Source organism: Pyrus communis, chromosome 17 (assembly GCF_963583255.1).
Source record: "Pyrus communis chromosome 17, drPyrComm1.1, whole genome shotgun sequence".
In the NCBI taxonomy this organism is placed as follows: Eukaryota; Viridiplantae; Streptophyta; class Magnoliopsida; order Rosales; family Rosaceae; genus Pyrus; species Pyrus communis.
In genome coordinates this window covers 5,324,356-5,344,721 of record NC_084819.1, presented here as the reverse complement: position 1 = coordinate 5,344,721, position 20,366 = coordinate 5,324,356, and the positions used below count along the sequence as shown (strand labels likewise).

Below are 20,366 nucleotides of genomic sequence, written 5' to 3'. Positions count from 1 at the left end.
TCATATCTTATGGTTGTTTTGCATTTTTTGGAAGAAGAAGAAGATGAAGAAGAAGAAGGAAAAAAAAAAAACCGAAACCGAACCAAAAAAAAAAAAAACTAAACCGAAAAAAAATCGAAAAAAATTGAACCAAACCGAAATTTCGGTTCGGTTTCTATTTTGGCCAAAAACCGAACCCAACCCTATTGCTTGTCCCCCCACTTACGCTTAACCAACCTTTATTGTCCGAACATTATAATTGGTACTGTTCATTTTCTTTGTCCTCATCTAAATATCATATATACTAAAAATTATTCAATTTAGAGATCTTTTAATCATTTATATACATAAAACAAATAAATAGTTCATTATTGGGAAGAAAAACTTGAAGACATAACACTTTTGTCAACCATTTTTAGAGAATGCCACGTATACCTTTTTCTTCTAAAATGTACAATATTAAGATGAAAAAATATACGACCAAAAGAATATATGTCATAAGTAGTGTCGTTAAAATCTTGCTCAGACTTTCAACCTAGTAAATTATGCGTCCCCGTATACATAATGATAACAGAGTGATAAGCTGGTCTAATTTAAAAGGAGCGTATGAGTAGATTAGGGTGCAATGAATAGCCCATTTTCTTATTAATAATTTCCAAATATGGAAGACAAATCTAAGTTAAATATTATTGAGTAATAAATAAACTATAGACTAAAATAAATAATAAAGGGAAAAATTACAAGCTTCCTTCATCAGAGGCAGTTTCACGCTTCCTCTCTCTCTCTCCTCTTTTCTTGTTTGTCTCTCTAAAGGTCTCCAGTGTCTTCCAACACATCTCAAAAGCTGCACAGTGACTGTTGCCTGAAACCCCGCACTCTACAGGCTTAGGGTTTGCGCTCCAAATTGAACCAATATTCGATTTCGAACCCCCGCATTCCCATTATTTACGCCACCTTCCCTTCCTCTTTTTCCAGCTTCCTCTCCCCGAACAGCACTCTTCCGCAATCCGATCGCGGAGGGCGAATGGCATTTCCAGTAAATAAGCTGGAAGAGTGAGGGCGGTTGTTCTGGATGGGCATGGTGAAGGCGTGGCGGTTCAGCTGGACTCCGGCGACAGCGAAGCTGGCTCTGTTACAGCAGCACCACCAGAACGGCTTCAGCAATGGCGGCGAGAAGAAGCACGAGCTGAGCTTGAGATCACCCGCCCCGGCCCCCGCCATCGCCATGGCCACCAAAATGACGCCGTCGCTGTCGCAGAAGGAGAGGAAGCAGACGGTGATGTCGTGGTCGTGGTCGCTGGTGTGTGGGCTGATGCTGTTTGGGCTGGGCCTGATTTCGCTCTTCACCGGTCACGTGGCATCTGATCTCGAGTGGTACTCCCAGCGCTTGGTCATGAACACTTCATTAAGTTCATTCTACACAAAGCGGGTACTGCACCGCTGCTCCTCCTCTTTCCTGTTTTATCTTTCAATATTTAAAAATTCTTCAAAGTTTTGATTTTTAATTCAAATGAGTTGAAAAAAAATTGTGGGTTTTTGAATTTCAGAATGGAAATGGTCGTGAGGCAATTGATGTTTGGAAGTCCAACTACTCGAAATTCTACTACGGGTGCAGTCAAAGAGGACCTCGCTATGCTTGTGAGTTCGATTTCCATATTTCACGTTTGCATTGTCAATTTTCCCTTGTTATGTTCGTGTTTTCAACTTGAAGTAATTATCTTTCGAATTCAGCGGCTGTGAAAGAGCGATCGTCAAATGGGTATTTGCTGATTGCAACAAGTGGGGGTTTGAACCAACAAAGAACAGGAGTAAGTCACATTGTTGTTTTACTAGAGTAATTATTTGTCTTGTCAATGCTGAAAATAGTAACCTATTTCCTGCAATCAGATAACAGATGCAGTGGTAGTTGCCCGGATTCTTAACGCTACCTTAGTTGTACCCGAGCTGGATCATCATTCCTATTGGAAGGATGACAGGTAATGTGGTTCTAACAAGGTTTTAGCTCCGTCAATTAACTTTTCTGTATTACTTTCTGTTTCTCTTTAAAAGAATATCATTCTAGTGTTGGTAGAAAATTGTCTTTTGAATTATCATCCCATTAAATACACTAATGTTGTATGCAGTGACTTTATCCACATTTTTGATGTCGATTGGTTCATGTCTTATCTTGCAAAAGATGTGACGATTGTCCGGAGAGTTCCTGAGAAAGTCATGCGGAGCATGGAAAAGCCTCCATATACCATGCGTGTGCCAAGGAAATCTGAACCTGAATATTATATTGAACAAGTTTTGCCTATACTCTTGAGGAGACGTGTAAGACCCGTTGCTATTATCTGATGGTTATCTTATTCAGTGGTGTACAAGATATCCTAAGTCCATTGTCTCCATCTGTCTTAGTAAAAACACTGTAGTCTGTTTCAGAATGGCAGTTAATACTCTCGCAATTTGGCAGGTTTTGCAATTGACAAAGTTTGATTATAGACTTTCAAGTAACCTTGACGATGAGCTGCAAAAGTTGCGTTGCCGTGTTAATTATCATGCACTTAAATTTACAAAATCTATACATGAACTCGGTCAGAAACTTGTTATGAGAATGCGAAAGATGGCAAAACGTTTCATTGCTGTTCACTTGAGGTTTGTCTCTATTGCCTATTAATTTACAAGGGAGCTGATATTTTTAAATTTCAACTTGAATCTAATGTTCATGGAGGATAGGAGTGTGTAAAGGCCACCTCTGCCTACAGGATCATAGGTCGTGTCTGTTTCACGGAATGGAATTCTAGTAATCGCCACCATAGTTTACTATATAGTTGAACTGGAGATTGGGAATGGGAAAGCCACCTCTTCCTTTCGGGGTGCAAAACCTTTTTTGTTTTTTGTGGGTTTGTGATACCCATGGAAAGACCATGTCATTCTCATCTGCATTTACCAGTCATGGGGAATGCATGTCAAACCCTTCCAATGCGCACCAAAGCGCGGAAACTAACACTACCTTAGAATACACCTTGTATAATAACCAGATTATGAGTTTTCGCATTTAGAATTTTGTAGCTTTTCTTGTTATTTTCCCTTTCTGGTTATATCCATTTATTGTACCAATATGATCTTCACAATCAGTTGTTTTCTTCTTAAAGAACTGCTATCCTTTCATGATGCGTATGATTGAAGTTCTGTTGTTTTTGGATTTCGGATGACACTCATTAATGACAGGTTTGAACCTGATATGCTAGCATTTTCTGGGTGTTATTATGGCGGGGGTGATAAAGAGAGAGATGAGTTTGCTGAAATAAGGAAACGATGGGCGACATTACCTGTGAGATTGCTGTTCTTTTATAATTCTGATTCATATTAATCTCAACGAGAATTATGATAGATATTATATTCTCTTATGTCTTATGTGTCATATGTTTTTTTGTATTTATATGAAGCTCATGTGACATTGCATTGTAATTGCCATTATATAGTGTGCCATGCTGGTGATGTTGGTACAATTGGCTCCACACTGTAATTTGAATACCGGTGTAATTTTTCTTATTATTCATTTAGGATTTAAGCGCCGAGGAAGAGCGAAAGCGAGGAAAATGTCCACTGACTCCGTATGAAGTGGGTTTGATGCTGCGTGCACTTGGTTTTGCAAATGACACGTATATCTACATTGCTTCTGGAGAAATATATGGTGGGGAAGAGACTTTGAGACCACTAAGAGAGCTCTTCCCAAATTTTTACACAAAGGAGATGCTTGCTAGTGAGGAGCTGAAACCTTTTCTTCCATTCTCCTCCCGTCTTGCTGCAATTGACTACATTGTCTCTGATGAAAGTGATGTATTTGTCACTAATAATAACGGGAATATGGCCAAGATTCTCGCAGGTCGAAGGTTAGAAATCTATTTCACTATTACATCAGCCTTTCTGGGGATTGAACTAATGCATGAAAAAAAAAAAAAATTATATATGTCCAAAATGATACTAGGGATCAGTAAATTATGTATAAATTTGATTTTGGAGAATGCTGGTGCAGTAATTACTGCTCTATCACGGTAAACTTAACAAAGCATGACAGTGTTCAACTACTATTGAAAATTTTGCACAAGCCTAAGCTGTAGCATTTGACAGAACTAATTAACAAATGTACTGCCTTTTTTAACTTGAAGTTATTTTGTTTTGAAGTTTCAAGTATTTTTGTCCTTTCTTTTCTTTCTTATGTTTGCTTATCCTTTGTTCCTTGTACTAAATGTTTAGGATTTCTGCTAGGCGCTAGACAGACAGCAAAACATCTTATCTTCCCCCCATCAACTGTTCCTTATTTCATTGGCATTTTCATGTCTATGTAACTCCTGATTGCTTGTGCTAGAAAATTCATTGTCTTTCCAGTTCAAACTAGTTTCTGTGGGATTTAACTCCTTTGAATACAGGTATACTTGACATTGCGGATACTGATTGCTCCCGTAACTTGTTCCCCAAATTTAGACTTTGGCTAGATTTGCGGAAATTTGATAATTTTCTATCCTTTAATTGAGTACTGGTATACTAAAAACTTTCAACAGTGAAATCATTCCAACTGCAGTAAGTTTGCATCTTAAAATAGTTAATAAATCTTACAGATTAAGATCTTGCTATCCTCAAGTAAACATGTGATATTGTCTAGTAGTCTAGTGTATATTCGTTTAGTTGACTTCCCAGCTGAATAACCTTGCGTTGACATCCATCGGTGACGAGGAGAGATTTATTTCAACTGAAACCCTAGTATAAAGATCTCAGAAATTTTGTGTAGTTTGATATCATGGTCATTGTCAAATTAGATTTGTAATTTGTGCAACTATTTCTACTTGTTATTTTGTTTCTTATTAAATTTAATCCTTTTCATTTTGATAGATTTCTTAACCATGTGTTACATTTTTTGTTTTATCGTTTATAGGAGGTATATGGGTCACAAGCGGACCATCAGGCCAAATGCTAAGAGGCTCAGTGCTTTGTTCATGGCTAGGCATCAGATGAATTGGGAAACATTTTCAAAAAAAGTAAAGTCATGCCAAAAAGGATTCATGGGTGACCCTGACGAGGTGAAACCTGGTCGGGGTGAATTCCATGAATTTCCACAGGCTTGCATCTGCCAGAAACCATTCAAAGATATTGAAAAGAGCAACGACAGAGATCATCACTCAGCAGGAAAAACGAAAAGTACATATAATGTAGAGAAACCAGGTGAGAAGGCTCTACAAATTTCAATCAAGAGGAACATGGGAAAAGAGCGCTTATCTTTAGGAGATGACGAAAAGGATGAAGTTTTCCCAGACTAAAGGGACGAAGAAAGGAAGCAGGCTAAAAGGTGACCAACTAGGTGGTGGTTGGACGGATCTCTCATCTAAACTGATCGGCTATGGTGGTGACTTTGCCGCTTACTTTGGCAATTTTTTCATCTTGCCAGCCCCAAATTTCATGCACGGGGTGACGCCATTACACAGGTTATATCTGGTTGCTGTTCTATCTCCGTCGTGAATGAATGTATTCAATCCATGTACAGGAGAGAGGTTCACCGAGCTGCAATTGTTTATAAATTAGTTTTGCTAGTAAATAACTCTAGCCGGGGCAGAAACCCATCGCTGCCAGGTTCTGTTGCATTAACGAAGTCCCCGAATGTTTTCTTCTCTTTTATTCCCCCACTTTCTGGGTTCCAAGTGTCGGTAACGAGTGTAAACATGTTGATTTATAGCTTCAATATCCTCCAGTTCCTTTCATTTTCTTCGTCTATTTTTTTTTTCCTTTAATCAACAATTGTCGTTCATGTGATTTAACTCGGGACTTTCCCCAACATAGTGAAAATCGGTTGCAACTAGACCAAGTGTTTATTATCGGCGTCTTTAACTTTATTTACATGTCATAGCCGCAAAGCTAACACTCTAGGGATAGGTTGTGTCTAGTTCCTAACTAATCTCTTCTTTAAAGTTACGATAACTTGCAGGAATTCCTGTCATTCTCATTTATGTCATATCGTGAATTTATTTCCAAGTAATGAAAGTTCGTGTCTCACGTTGATTTAGAGTATGACATACCTGGAAAATCATTTATGGAATAACGAGAGCTTGTTTATCCCATGTACACTTGTGACATTCGTTCTCATACTGGTTCGTAGTTTCTTCAACTTTTCAGTAAACATGTCATCGATTCTCAATGAGCTATTTAGGCTACCAAAAGAACTTAAGAGTAGCATCTTACAGTTCTAGTGTTTAAGAACATTTACCCGTACACCCGAAGTTGCAATTCAACGGCCTGCCTTCTGCTCAAATGACGAGTAAGAACAGGGTAATGGAAGGTTCAGAGTCCTATTCTCTCCGATGTAACAAAAGAATGTAAGTTCAATACTATATCTCTTGCCAATCCGCCAAGTGATATACGTTTACAAAAAATACTCTCGGTCACCTGATGACCAAAGAACGTATGGTTACTTTAATCTTGGATTTGATACCAAGAATAAAAACAAAAAATTGAAACCGTTGCATGTATAAACTAAAAACAAAAGAATATTATAAGATCTAGCTCCCTCTTTGCGCATGCAACTGCTTCCCTTGATGAAGTCTGAAGGAGCATTACTCAGATTGCTGTATGATTTCAACATGGACTAGAAAAATAGAGCTCAAACCATCGAAACTTCGACAGAGAAATCGGATTTTTCTTCAATACTACGTAGCATTGAATGGTTGGAACAAAAAATATTTTAACCAGATTTATACCCATGCTATGCATAATGTCGACGAATGAGATGACATAATATTAAATATCCAAATGGACAAAACAGTAACAGGTTATATGATTAATCATCTGAAATCCTTCCTTGCATTACAAGCCAAACTAAATGGATAATTTTCCATATACAACCTATCTGGGCGAAAGACCAACTACGGAAACCATAAATTGTAAACTAAAATGGCTATAAACATCTACCGGCTACATTTTATGACTGACCAAAATCAAGGAAGCAAGAATTTCCATCCCTACGCTTATCCTCCTCTATGATCAATATACACAACTACGCATGAACATGTTGGCCTGGTCATCCAATAATTGACGATCCTCAGACTGGAATCCATCATTTGCAGAGCTGCTCCTAACCATTGTTATTCCCTGTCACAATCAAAGAGTCAGAAAACACAATCACATTCACAAAAACAAGAACATATGTGCTGCAAATTATCCGCAGAGAAAAAAACCCTGGGGGATAAAATTTAACCTCTAGAGGCATTCCGGTTCTGACTTCTGTGGCCCTTGTCATGTGAAACAGAAGGAATCTTTGAGATGATCAACGAGCTTTGCAGTCCTTCTAGTAGCTGCGGCCAACAATGTGATCATCTCAGATTTACAGTTTTGAATATAAAATAAGAGAATGTTCACATAGATACCAACGAGTGAACAAGCAACAAAACTAGCATAAATGTTGTACATGGATACCAACGAGTGAAGGAAAATGTTTTAATATGAACAATAAAAGTAACTACAACTTTCTTAAATCAGAGAGATGTTGGAAGAAAATTTAGGGGTATTTTACATGCAAGCCCTTGATAACATAGCACTTTCGAAAACACTTCAAACTCAATACTTGAGGGAAACAACCCAGCTTACTTTGTAACAAGAGAAGGGCACCAAAAGAATTTCACAGCAATCAATCAATTAGAGCATGACAAGTTGATGGATGGGGTTTTTTTTATTAAATTTGACCGCTTAAGTGTTTGTATAAAACTTAATAGTTGTTGAAATGATTTTTCCAATTTACTAATAATTTAACAAACCTACACTACAATTCGCAATTCAACTTCCAAAAAGATCCTGTACAAGTTCTGCTGTAACATCACCAACTTTAAATCAAAGTAGCAGATAACCAAGGGAACCATCCTCAGATTGAGATATAATCAGACTAAAGACTTGATAAACCATTTACCCCAATGTTATCGTAACAAACGAATAAGCATCTATATGCAAACAGAGACTAAAATATATCTAAATGCTTACTCTTGATGTAGGTTGAATTCTTCGATTTGATCTACGAGGCTCAACAACTTCAGCAGTCGACTTTGCCGGATTTCCGCTAAACACTTTGCCCTCCTCAATTTTACCCAACCTTCCAAAAGCAGGTGCAAGTTTTCCTTTGTTTGCCCGAGATTTAGCAGTTAAAGTGGAGACTTTCTTAAATGAAGAATCAGATGATGGAGCTAGTGAAGAAAATTCAATTTGGCCCTGTGTTGTTTGTGATAGGGTATGCTTTCCGGATAAACCCTCGGCACGGTTTACAGAATCTTTGATCCTTCCTGTATTGTCCATTTCACTTGAACCATCGGAGGCACTGCGTGCATCTGTTAAGAGGCTGTCCTTCTGTGCGGCGGATTTACCTGACAAACTTTGCAGCTTTCCAGATCTCAGACCCTTTAGCTTGGATTCTGCCACTTGTTTTTCCCTCTTGTCAATTTTAGATGTATTTTTCAGTCCACGGGATCCTTGAGGCATCAAGTATTTCGGAAATTTCACCGAATCACTAGTTTCATTAGTCTTGTTACTCTCATTTTCCACATAATGTTTGCTAACTTCCATGAATTTTCTCTTCTTTCCAGGCTTGGGAATACCAAAAACAACCCCCCTTGATCCTTCCTTCTGCAACCCTGTTCGAATTGTTCTGGTTGCATCAAGCTTATTCTCAGTTCTCGTATTCGTACCCATATTAAATACCGTTTCATTTGCAGATAAATTCAGTAACCTTGGGTCTACAGGTTTCCCTGAGTCAACAACATCAACGCCCTTTGATGTGCTATCCTCCCCTTTGCCTTCCACTGCAGGACCGCCCAATTTGGGTCGCTTTTCCTGAGGCATATCACCCTGAACATCAAATTGCACATCAGTAAAATAGAAATAAAATTGACTTGAGAAGTTTTCAACAATCATATGATATTAAAGCATGAAGCTATATAAACATAGTACCTCAAGGAAGGAGGTGTCATTTCGCACACTAAACCATTCAACCCATTTGCCATCCTTCCAAATGAGAGAAGGCCGAAGATGCCAAGCTTTAACAACTGACTTTTCCCCTTGAGCTGTAAGAATTCATAACAGGAGAGTATCCAATCAACTAACAGTAAGTTTCAAATAGTACAGTAGGAAGCATTTAGATGAAGTGACTTAATGAAAGCAACCCCACCCAAGAAAATAACAGTAATAACAATTCATACACACCTGGAAAGTGGACAGTTAATATAGTTTCATCTTTCTTGTTTTTCTCAGTGACAACTCCTTCCCACCAGCTGAAAAAAGAAGTAAATACACATGTGATGTGTTGCAAATGGGATAATACCAACTGAAAAGTCCAAACAATAGATGTGGAAAATGGAAAAACAGCATCAAAATCACTAAGACTGAATGCGAGTTTGCAATCACCAAATGCACTAATATCTAATATATCAACACTACCAAATTGCTCTGAAACCCAAGACTAGGCATGCTTAAGATAGTGAAGAAAGATGTAGGGAATGTATATCCAAATAAAGGAGACTTGCAAAGAAAAATTCGTCTAGTAATGGAAAAAGCAACTCACAAAATATAAGGGCTCATTTGGAAGTACCTTTAAAATGACTAAAAGTGCATTTAGAGAAAATGTTTATAGATTTTAAAAGCGCTTCCTGCAAGAAGCACCGGTTATGTGCTTATTTAGGAAGCACTTCAAGCGCTTTTTCATGATTAACTTGCATTTTCACTAAAGATTGATTCCAAAAACATTTTCACATAAAGCGCTTTAACCCATTTTAAAAGCAGTTCCAAACAAGCCCTAAATCTTTTTGTGCATGCTAAAGGAAATTGCAGGCAGTATAATTATATTAATCTTCATATAAAAATTTCTCTAGCAAGATTATCTGCAAGAGCAATCAATTTTTTTTAATTTTATAACTTGCGCTTACCTCTCCTGTATCCATGCATCAACCTTATCTCCAACAGACCAAGTATAATCCGCCATCGCTGCTCTGCGCCTTTTCCTTGTTCCGTCGTGTCCCAAAGCAGTAACAGGGCGGGCAATTCGTATCTTTGGTGGCTTATCTTCTTCACCTTCAAGTGCCACCCATTCCTGCAGTTTCCCTGAACCAAGTAGATGAGAAACCAAGTGTAAAGTAAGTGACCATGCACAAGCAATAGGCATAACATCTTAATAACAAAGAGTTCTATTTATGAAATATATGATTAACAAAATGCATCCAACCAAACAAACTCCTAATAATAAACGGTCAACGTGAAATTATCACTTAAAAGAAAACCGGTAACACCAACATGAGGCAAGGCATGTTGAGGTGGTATACCTTCATCTGACTGAAGCTCAGTGTAACACACACAGGCTTTTCCATCCTGCAAACACAATACCTTAGCAGTAAACCAGGCTTCTCCAAATCCAGCCCCATCTTTGAGAACCTAAAAGAAAACAAGTCAATTTTATGCTACGGCCATAAAGCACATTGAAATGCCAAGCTTCACAAGAAAGATGGCACATGAACATATAAACTGCTGTAAACAGTCCAGTGAACGGAAAAAAGCTAATCTCTATTTTTTTGAGGAAAAAAAAAAACTCCAAACCATATCAGATCACGCCTCAGCTTCATACCTCTACTAGAGAACCCTCCTTGATGCTGCTTTCTTCAGATGCTTCTGCTTCCTTTTCAATATCATTGTCGACAGTAACCAAAGCAGAGTTTGATATGATCTCAGAAACATTGCGGCCTTTTGGCCCTATTGACCCCTTTTCAATGACTGTATCAAACCCCGTGGTTCCTACACCCCGCCTCAATTGATCATCCATTGATTCCTTATTTACCTCTCTCAGAATAGGTGACTTCTCATGTGCAGTCGGCTGTGCTTCATGCTTATCTGATTGTCTATCTTTAGAACCCCTAGCAGAAGTATCAGCATCTTCTCCAACAGTACCTAAATTTGACTGTTCTCTTGACATGCCACTGGATTTCATAACCAGTCCTGAAGAAAATTGAGGTACTTTCCAATAACCCTCTGGACCAGCTTCTACTAACTGACTCAATGGCAAAGGATCACCCATAGCAACAATTATTCCAGCTTGTGATACAGCTTCTGCTGCCAGCTCAGCAGCTTTTACAATAGCATCCATATTTTCAGCTCGCTTTGAGGCTGCAGATGCAACTTCAACTCTCCTTCTAACAGCCTCCCTAGCAGCAACAAGGATCGAAGTTGAACTATTTGTTCCATCTTCACCCCTTAAAATGGGCACTGGAGTAGCCATTCTTATACTTTGGCTTGCATTACCATCATTATATGAAACCAAGGCTTCTTCAGCCATCAATTTTGCTTGTAATGCAGCATTTGATGCAACATTGGCAGCTGCAGCTGCTGCCTTCGCTACAGCAGCCGCAGCAGCTACAGCTGCAGCAGCAGATGCCAACTTAGCTTCGACGTCTAATATCAATCTGGAATTTTTTTGCTTATCCGACTGATCCCATATTTCTTGGCTGTGACTAACAGCTGCAGCAGCGTAAGCAGCAGCTTCTTCTGCCTGTTGCCTGGCCTCCTTAACTTTACTAAGAGTCTCCTCTGATAAAGTTGCCCTCTGCTCCAAATCCTGATCTGCTTTTTTGAGGTGGCCAGTGGAAGGCATCGGAAACACAGACATAATCAATTTCTCTGGCATGGTCTTAGACACAATGGTACTTGGGGTTGAGATGGCAACAGATGTAGACAGACTACTACTACCAGCAAGTGTTAAAGCTGACTCGGGTTGAGATCGAGCTTGCATAGTAACTGACTCGGGTTGAGATCGAGCTTGCATAGTAACCTGAACATGATCCTTGGAAGTTGAAGTCTTTTTTCTTTTTCTAGGCTTAGGGTCAGCAGAATGCTCGCCCTGTGATGCTAACACCTTTTTTGGGTCAAACACTGGAGATGCCCCTGCAAAAGTACTAGTTGGGCCCCCAGTCTGAGCAGAAGGACCAGAGGAAACATGCTTCATACTAGGCAATTGTGGCAGAGATGTTTCTTTTACAGGAGTCAACTGCACTGCTTCTGTACTAGGAAATGCTGAAAAAAGGGTACTGGCTTGAGCCGCAGAAGACTGTGAAGAAGCAAGCCAGGGACCCCGAAAGGAGGCCTGAGGAATCCACGTAGTATTATGGCCCCCAAATATGTTCCCTATTGGTGGTGTTTGGAAAGGATGCAATGGATTGAGTGCCTGCTGATAATTATATTGCAGGCCCTCACAAACAGGGGTAGAAATACTCCAAAGCGGTGATGAAATAGGTATCATTGGGCTACCCATTGGTGGAGTGCCCTTCGTGCTGGGTCGACCAAGAGGTGAGGGAATACTTTTACTCTGGAATGCACCTTGTTTAATTACTTGGTCAGGAGCCCTAGAACCTGTAAACCTCAGGTCCGAAGTACAGTTAGACACTAGATCAAATCAACAGAGAATCAAACAGCTTAAAATGATAGAAAGTACCAGAACGTGATTGCAAAGGGGTTTCTGGATTAACCAGAGTAGACTTTTGACTGTGTAGCCTCTCTATGGACACCCGCCAGGCATTCTCCCACATGCCCCCTCCACCATCTAATAAAAGAACATAATTTCAGAGTTACTAAACATTTGTAGCAATAGTGAAACGATAGGACATAGAGAACAAATTAACTTACCATGTCCCCCAAATGCTGACACCATATAAGCTTCTTCAGGTGCTATTCCTTGACTGCAGAGAAAATTAAAAGAGATACATGTTTTATTTACCGTCTCAAAATGAAATTTCTGTGAACTTCTGTGTAAAATAGACGGTGACTAATGCATTCAACATTTGGTAATATATGTAATTCCAATTTATGATAAAAGCCCCAAAAAATAAACATTGGTACAAGAAATATACATTAAGCAACAAGACTCACATTAAAGCACCATAAACAAAGATCTGAGCACGTAATTGCACTTGCTGCAAGTCAGTGAACGGCTGTTGAAATATAACAGATGGTGGAGCAGAAGTATTTAGATCTGGCAAACTAGATGTGGGAGTGGTAAGAACAGAAAAGGGTTTTACAGAACCATCCACATGCCCATAGGCCTTTGTCTCACTAGGTGGCACAAGCTGGAAAATTCCAGATTGGTTTTGGGACACACTGCTCGATCTGTCGCCTCTTGCTTGCACACTTCCCTTCTTAGCACTCTGTTTACCTGTTGCCTTGCTAGATGCTCGCCTTGTTTTCCGTTCAGGGGTACCCTTGGAAGCACCCCGTGCAGCTTGTGAGATTTTTGCATCCAGCTGGCCTGAACCAGAATTTTGAATAGACACCTCTGCTAACTTCAAAAAGTATTTCTAAATCAGAAAATTGAAAAATCGGTGTAAAGACATACCAATAACTATACATGTATGTATCTAAAGCTAGCATTCCCCAATCCCCTAAAACATATACATCTATTAACAAATATAAACTATCAAAGACATGAGATCTGCAAAATAACTCTAAATCAGAATATTGAAATGTTGAAATCAGAGCACATTTATAACTATAAATGTACATACTTATGGCCAGAAATAAGCGTACATATTTATCCCCAAAAGTAATGTATACGTCAAGAGATAAATTGATCAAAGACACAAGTATTATTTAGTATAAACATAAACAACAATAAGGTTATAAATAATACTCTGGGAGGTATAATAGCAGGAACAGGCTGCAAGTTGTTGGCAGCTTCCCCTTTCGGCAAATCTGTAAATAAACTCACATCCGAAGTGCCATTTCTCAAATCCTTAGAGGCATCATTTCCTTTTGGATTCCAGGAATTAAGAGAATGATTGTCACCATCCCTAACACTGTCCGAAACTGGGGCACTCAGATTTTTCGGCCCCTTGATATCACCTGATTCATGTTTAGTCTCAGAAAGCTCAATTGTTTCAACAAGCTTCATTGGACCACAATCAGTTTTGTTTGGACCAACAGAACTTAAATCACTTTCTGGCGCAACAAACCTAGCTTGAGATTCAGGCAAAGAAGCAGAACAAATAGAAGCTTCACAAATCATAGAAGTGTCACCTGCAAAACAAAATATAACAATCAGAAAAGAAAAAGAAAGAAAAAGCCAAAATGAATTGGAAGTAACAACAGTGGGTGTAAAAAAGAACTATTTTTCCAGTGTTGCATATCACTCCTGCTACATTCTTATTAAATCCCAAGCATTTCATTTATATGTTCTCTTCTATCTAATCCAAACAGGCAATTTGAAACCAACCCTCAAAACTAAAGTCTTCAACTTGCAAAAAGTTTAAATTAAAAAAAATCTAATACATCTTATCCAACATTAGCATCTCTTCCCATAAACACTCAAAGCCGAAAAATCATGAGTTGGAGCCACCAATAGAAACAGAATGAAAAATGACTTACAACTACCAATGTGCCTCAAAGCCATTCTATCTGCAATAGCCTCATTACAGTATCACAAAGAATCAAAATGTGAAGGTTCACTACATTCACTTAAGGTTTATCTTTTTTGTTATTTGACAACTCATTCAAGATTAATCAAATTAAATTACTCACAATTAATGCTGGGCATAATAGCCTCTGCAGAAGTCTTATCCTGAGATACTTCAGAAGTGTCAGTGTCTTTCATTACATTTTTAGCAGTACCACCACACACTTCTACCAATGTTGAAGGCCCAGTCTGCGTGTCAGAATCCATAATTGGTTCTGCATAATTGAAAAAATCATTCTTAAACGTCAATAAACAAATGGAGAGAAAGAGCAAGGACATAACTTTTATTTCATGAAACACAAACAATAGCAAGAGCAAAAGAAGGGACGCCTGTAAGTTAGACATTGCAGTTATATCCAGGAAGTCTGAGGTTCAAGCCACACTATTAGCATTCGTAACTTGTGAAAAAAGATCAGGCCCCAGGAAGACAAGTTGAATGTACATAACTTAAAGCGGCAAGAGATGATATGTAAAAAGGAAAGAGGATGATGACTAGTGAACATAAAAGTCTCACCTGTTACATTTGCAGATGCCTTTTCAGAACTCTCTTTTATGGTTGAGCCATCCTGTTTTCCAAAGACAATAGCTTCAGCACCACCACCCTCTTTTGCAGAAGATTCACACTGATCTGAAGCAACTTCCCTCTCATTTGTGTTTCTCTTGCTAACTTCATTAGCAACTGCATTTTGTGGTTCATTTTGGCACTCTGTATTGCAACTGTCTGTAACAGGCAGAGACTGATCAACTGTTTTGCACAACGACTGTCCAGAAACACCTTTTTCCACTTCGGAAACAGAAACTAGCCCAGTTTCTACAGAAGGAGGTGGCACTACACACGAAAAACTTGCATCCTTAGTCATTTCGTTGGCAGTTTCTTCTTTTTTGTCACAGTGTGATCCCGCAGCAGAAGAAGGTGCTGCTTGAACCTCTGAGTGGCTAACGATATCGCTGGCTACACCATTTCCTGAAGACAAGGGAGCAGCATTCGTGGTGCCACAAGAAGCCAAATTCGAATTTTCCAGGGAAAGGTTGGCCGCTGCAAGAGAAAGAATCCAAGTTAGTATATTTAATGGATTTGAATTTATTTCCATTCAAAGTTTCAACTTCATAACATACCTGGTTCATTACCATCAGTTTCATGTGTTAGGATTGGAACAATCAGCTCTTTATATGTGCTACCTTCACACAACGGCGAGGATCCAGATCCCTTAACAACAGAACCATCAAACTTCAAATCTTTACTATTCGACTCATTGAGCAATTGTCTACTATCCATTTCACTGGAAGGGAGATCCAGGTTACCATCAGGTCCATCACCAACATCGCCTTCTCCGTAAACTTTATTATCATCACACATTTGAGTTGACTCCTCAAGAATAGAAAGTGATACATGTTCGTGGGCATTCAATTTCTCTCCAGAAATTCCAAAAGCATCACGAGGACTTTTAGAAGATCCAGTTACATGTGCTTCACTAAATACTTCAGCTGAAGAAGATGTTGCAGTCAAGTTACAATGAACTTCCCTATTTTCATTACTTCCATCCTTAGAGACATCATTTTCCTCACTCGAAGCCTCGGATGTTCTGACCAAAGTCCCACTATCTGGTTGGAAACCACTTTCTAACGCATTCATCTTGGAGCTACTCCATCCAGAATCCACCTTCAGTTTAGGATCTAGAGTTGAAGAAATACCAGCATTGCTGTTGGTGACCTCAACTGCATACCTATCATGGCCTCTGTTAACCATTGGTGATACATCATGCGTGTTCAATTTAAAATGATCACCACCAGTACCCATATCTTTAAGCAAGACTGCATCTTCACATTTGTTGGTCTCAGCAGGAACCTCAGAGCACTCCCTGTCACTGAATCCATCCGGTATATGTAAGTCAGAATCCCCTTTCAGCACAGGATCTAGACTTGAAGAAATTTCAGCATTTTTGTTGCTGGTCTCAACTGCACAGCTAGTCTTATTTTCATAGGCCCTAGGTGATAAGCTCTGCGTGTTTGGTTCTGATTGATCACCACCAGTATCTATGCCTTTAAACAAGATCACATTTTCACATTTGTTGGTGTCAGCATCAACTCCAGAGATTTCCCTGTCACTGCATTCACCCAGGGCATGTAAGTCAGAATCCTCTTGCAGTATCATATCCAACGGTTCCTCCACACTAATAACATTTTCTTGATTAGCAATTCCTCCTTCCACAGACTCCACCTCAAACGATGAACAATGAGGGTTTTCCAAATAACAGGTAGCCTTTTCAACTATTTTTTCATTCACATGTTGAGCCTCTATGCTCAACACATGACCGTCTGGATCCTCTTCAGTGATATCTTTTAAATTATCTTGGACATCTTTGTTACTCAACTTATCACTTGTATTAATATTTTCCACAGATATCATATTATCAACTTGCATTCCTGAAGCAGAGGAATCTACTTTTTTATCTGGAGGTTCATCAGCAAAAGGACTCCCTTCAGCAAAAGGACTCCCTTCACTTACCTGCAGGGTGTCCTTTCCACCAAGATCATTTGGTTCCAAGTTATTTGAATTTCCATCAACTAATAATTTACCTTCATGGGTTTGTGAATCATCAACACAAAGCTGATCTACTCCTACATCCTTTAAGCTAGAAAGGTTTTCGGAAGTCTCCTCCTGCTGTAATGTAGGCCGTAGAACTGTAACATTCCCCGTTTGGGAAAGAGTCTTATGATCATCATCCAAGTTAGGCTCCATCTGCTCAGTTAAGCAATTCAGTTCCTTACAGGCATCTGATTCCTCAAAAATTGTCTCAGAGGGAATAATTTCTTCCTGCCCAACAGATTTTAATAGCATTTCAACAGATTCTGAGGAAGTGGCCTCAGACCAAACATTGTTGCGCCTTGATATAGAGCAAGATTCTACTGCAGTGGAACTAAACTCTATCCCACTACTCCCACGAGAGAAATCCTCAATCCAGTGGTTAGGTTCGTTACTCTCAATGCCCAGAAAAACCTCGGTTTCAACCAAACTATCAAACCTCAAATGCCCTTGAAGGCTATCATCAAAATCAAACTTGGGAAGAGCATATGGCTGTAAAACTGGAGGACAATTATTAGTCCCTTCACCAGCTAAATGAACATTGTGGCTTTGAAAATCATTGTCATCATAATCCATGGGTGTATCCCTAAAATAGAACAGCAATCAGGGGGAGAGAGTACAAATAAAACAAATAGCTAAATCGAGATAGACAAAAATATGTGCAAGTATATGGACCAAATATTCAAGCTTTGCAACCACCATCTTGCAGAATAAGTAAATAGCAAGTACAATCATTAAAAAGTAATCACTACCAGGGAAAAGAATCTCAATCCCTACATCCCTTTGCTCATCAAACAGATAATCATCCCAAAGCAAGTCATAGCCCATTAACCATTTATCATCAATTATGTTCAAAGTCATAATTTTTTTTTTAAATTAAGTCAGACAGTTTGCAAACTCTATCCATGACACTCACAACCTGAATTTCAACAATTTATAAACTTTAAAATTGAGAAAATTAAAAAATAAAAAAAAACACTATGAACATTATTTTGTGAATTATAGAAAAATGATATACAAGAAATAATGCAAAAAACAACAACCACACAAAACCAACAAAAACCTCAATCAATTCAAACAATGATGTGAGATATCAATAAAAAAATGAAACATAAAAGTTTTGTACAGTAAACAAGATTGTCATATCATGCTTTGCACAAGAACAATAGAAAGTTACTTATAATGCGAGAAGGCAAAAAGGGTAAAGCTTACATAATACCAGGAAATACCCTTGCTTAAATAAATCAACGCTACAATTTAATATTATAGGGGTAAAATAGTAGACAGATAATCTTTTAAAAAAAAAAAAATTAAAATTCGACATTCAGTAATGGGCAGTTACCTAATGCCCCATTTTTTCAAAAATCAGCTTCTCTAAAAAATTTAATAAATTATAGTATAAAAAGGCCAGTATAAATGTACTCATGACATATATACTTTTTAATAGCTATATAAATTCCATGCCAATAAATTTTAAGCCAGTGGAACTCTTAATATGTTAAGAACCCTTCATTGGTAGACCAAATGAAGTTCCACTTGACCAGATTCTTAAGTGCAGTTTTTAAGAAATTCCTATAAAATTAAAAACGTATAATACCAAAAAAAAAAAAAAAAAAAAAAAAAAAATGGAGGTCAAGGCACTTTTCATAAAAAGGGATATCTCATCAACTACAACCAAAAACTTAAGAAAATAAATGCACATCATATGTAACTGATCTATACAGAAAATCACGTTAAAACCACAAAGACATCAATCCTAGCATACTATTTTGAGTGATGATTTCTCAAGATTCTAATTTGGAGAGCATGTAGAATTATAGATTAAATGGCTCATCTGTAAGAGGGAAAGATAAAGAATCTATCCATCACTCCCTCCATAAACGCAAAAAGTAATATTCAATTGTACAAGAATAAATGTTAACATTCTCTTACTATTTTATAAGTCAGGAGGGAATTATGTACTTGTAACGAAAACAAATTAATAAAAAGTTTATAAAGGAACAACTGAAGATATGCAATGGTCACTGACCTTGAGAAATCCTGTAAATAAAAAGTAAAGGTATGGCAGAACACAAAATCTACATTCAAGATTAGGTTTCCAATGTCGAACAGTTAATGATTTAGTAGAGCCAGTTGCGGTATTCTTAAAAATGTGTACTAAACTCACAACCATGCATTCAGATGTTTTCAATTTCCGAAACATGCATGTTCCTTGGCAAAATCCAGCTTTGTTTACAAAAAGCAAGAATAAGCTGAATGATACCTTAAAAGATTGTACAAAAGTAATAAATAAATTACACACAATTAATGATAAACTAATAAAGAAATTTCAAAGATTAAAGCTTCAGCATTTCTGATTAGCTCCAAGTACGAATACAAAAACGAAGAAAAAAGGCACGAATTTTTTAATTAAAACTCACCATTTCGAAGCATACCAAGGAACTACTTTGGCCTAATTTTACACAGATAGCCTAGCTGTTTACAGAACCAAAAAAGAGGAAATGAACAGTACCAGAAGAAGTAAGAAGTCTAGAGACGCTACCTCCCTCCATCCGGTGAAGAAATCCAGCCCCTTTGATCTCTCAACTGTTCCCCAATTGTACGGTCATCTGCAAGCCAAAACCCTAAGCGTTAGTCTCTCAATCACACTCACTCCTCACCCAATTGGTAACGACGCATCAGCAAGGAAAATTGAAACCCTAACAAACGAAATGGAAAACCCGTCGGAGTTCATACCGGAGTCTTCGAGTTCCCGGCGGATAGAATTAGGGTTCCGGCGAAATCGACGAAGCTACAGGAGAAGAGTGAGAAAGACTTGCACGAAGAGAGAGAAGATGCAGAAAGAGCGTGAGAGAGAGAGAGAGTGTTGGCTGACCGAATTTGCAAAATTCAAAATAAAAAACGGAAAAATGGTTTAACCGAGGGCATTTTCGTACATTAGCTGAAATCTGACAGGTATGGCAGCATGGAATTGACACGTGGCTTCTCATGACTTGATTTGACGAAAGATTCTAGGGTTGGACTCAGATTACCAGCCGGGTATGTGTAATTGGCTCACAGGTAGTTGGGTTATCCTAATTGGACGGTGATGATGGGATTTGGAGGGGCGTTGTGTGACATACGGGTCGACTTGTAAAATTCAAAAGATCTTGACACGTGGCTGGAGTTGTTTGATGCAAAAGGCTATATAAGTAAAATTATCTCCTTTTATCTATCTACATAATGAATTTATCCTTTTATCTAGTACTACACTATATATTTATTCAGTTAATTGTCTTTCTTCCTTGTGTGATAAAAGAATGAAAACAA

General features: G+C 38.3%; 2 protein-coding genes across 2 annotated transcripts; one reads left to right on the top strand and one right to left on the bottom strand.

Moving 5' to 3' along the window:
• The first annotated feature begins 748 nt into the window (after positions 1-748).
• Positions 749-5,853, top strand: LOC137722893 (O-fucosyltransferase 29). Its single transcript, XM_068462007.1, has 9 exons — positions 749-1,408; positions 1,527-1,617; positions 1,711-1,787; positions 1,867-1,955; positions 2,103-2,292; positions 2,432-2,613; positions 3,190-3,292; positions 3,526-3,854; positions 4,895-5,853. Exons 1-9 carry the CDS (start codon positions 1,052-1,054, stop codon positions 5,274-5,276), a joined length of 1,800 nt encoding a protein of 599 aa, XP_068318108.1. The 5' UTR covers positions 749-1,051; the 3' UTR covers positions 5,277-5,853.
• An 869-nt stretch (positions 5,854-6,722) lies between these two features.
• LOC137721918 (uncharacterized) lies at positions 6,723-19,926 on the bottom strand. The gene is made up of 17 exons (XM_068460940.1): positions 19,794-19,926; positions 19,600-19,666; positions 15,590-17,643; positions 14,988-15,509; positions 14,539-14,688; positions 13,652-14,037; positions 12,895-13,304; positions 12,652-12,704; positions 12,461-12,568; positions 10,604-12,378; positions 10,305-10,413; positions 9,912-10,086; positions 9,193-9,260; positions 8,941-9,053; positions 7,981-8,838; positions 7,205-7,301; positions 6,723-7,098 (listed from the first exon to the last, which is right to left on the bottom strand). The coding sequence occupies exons 3-17, from the start codon at positions 17,631-17,633 to the stop codon at positions 7,082-7,084; spliced, it is 6,885 nt and encodes a 2,294-aa protein (XP_068317041.1). The 5' UTR covers positions 17,634-17,643; positions 19,600-19,666; positions 19,794-19,926; the 3' UTR covers positions 6,723-7,081.
• Positions 19,927-20,366: the final 440 nt, after the last annotated feature.

What these genes read in the sequence shown, in the direction of transcription:
- LOC137721918 (XM_068460940.1), bottom strand. Translation starts at nt 17,633, where the DNA reads ATGGATTATGATGACAATGATTTTCAAAGCCACAATGTTCATTTAGCT. An exon ending in CTGCTATTATACCTCCCAGA is followed by an intron (nt 13,305 to 13,651) that starts GTATTATTTATA and finishes TACTTTTTGAAG; the next exon opens with TTAGCAGAGGTGTCTATTCA. An exon ending in TGAGCTTCAGTCAGATGAAG is followed by an intron (nt 10,087 to 10,304) that starts GTATACCACCTC and finishes TACTTGGTTCAG; the next exon opens with GGAAACTGCAGGAATGGGTG.
- LOC137722893 (XM_068462007.1), top strand. Translation starts at nt 1,052, where the DNA reads ATGGGCATGGTGAAGGCGTGGCGGTTCAGCTGGACTCCGGCGACAGCG. An exon ending in TGAACCAACAAAGAACAGGA is followed by an intron (nt 1,788 to 1,866) that starts GTAAGTCACATT and finishes TCCTGCAATCAG; the next exon opens with ATAACAGATGCAGTGGTAGT. An exon ending in AACGATGGGCGACATTACCT is followed by an intron (nt 3,293 to 3,525) that starts GTGAGATTGCTG and finishes TTATTCATTTAG; the next exon opens with GATTTAAGCGCCGAGGAAGA.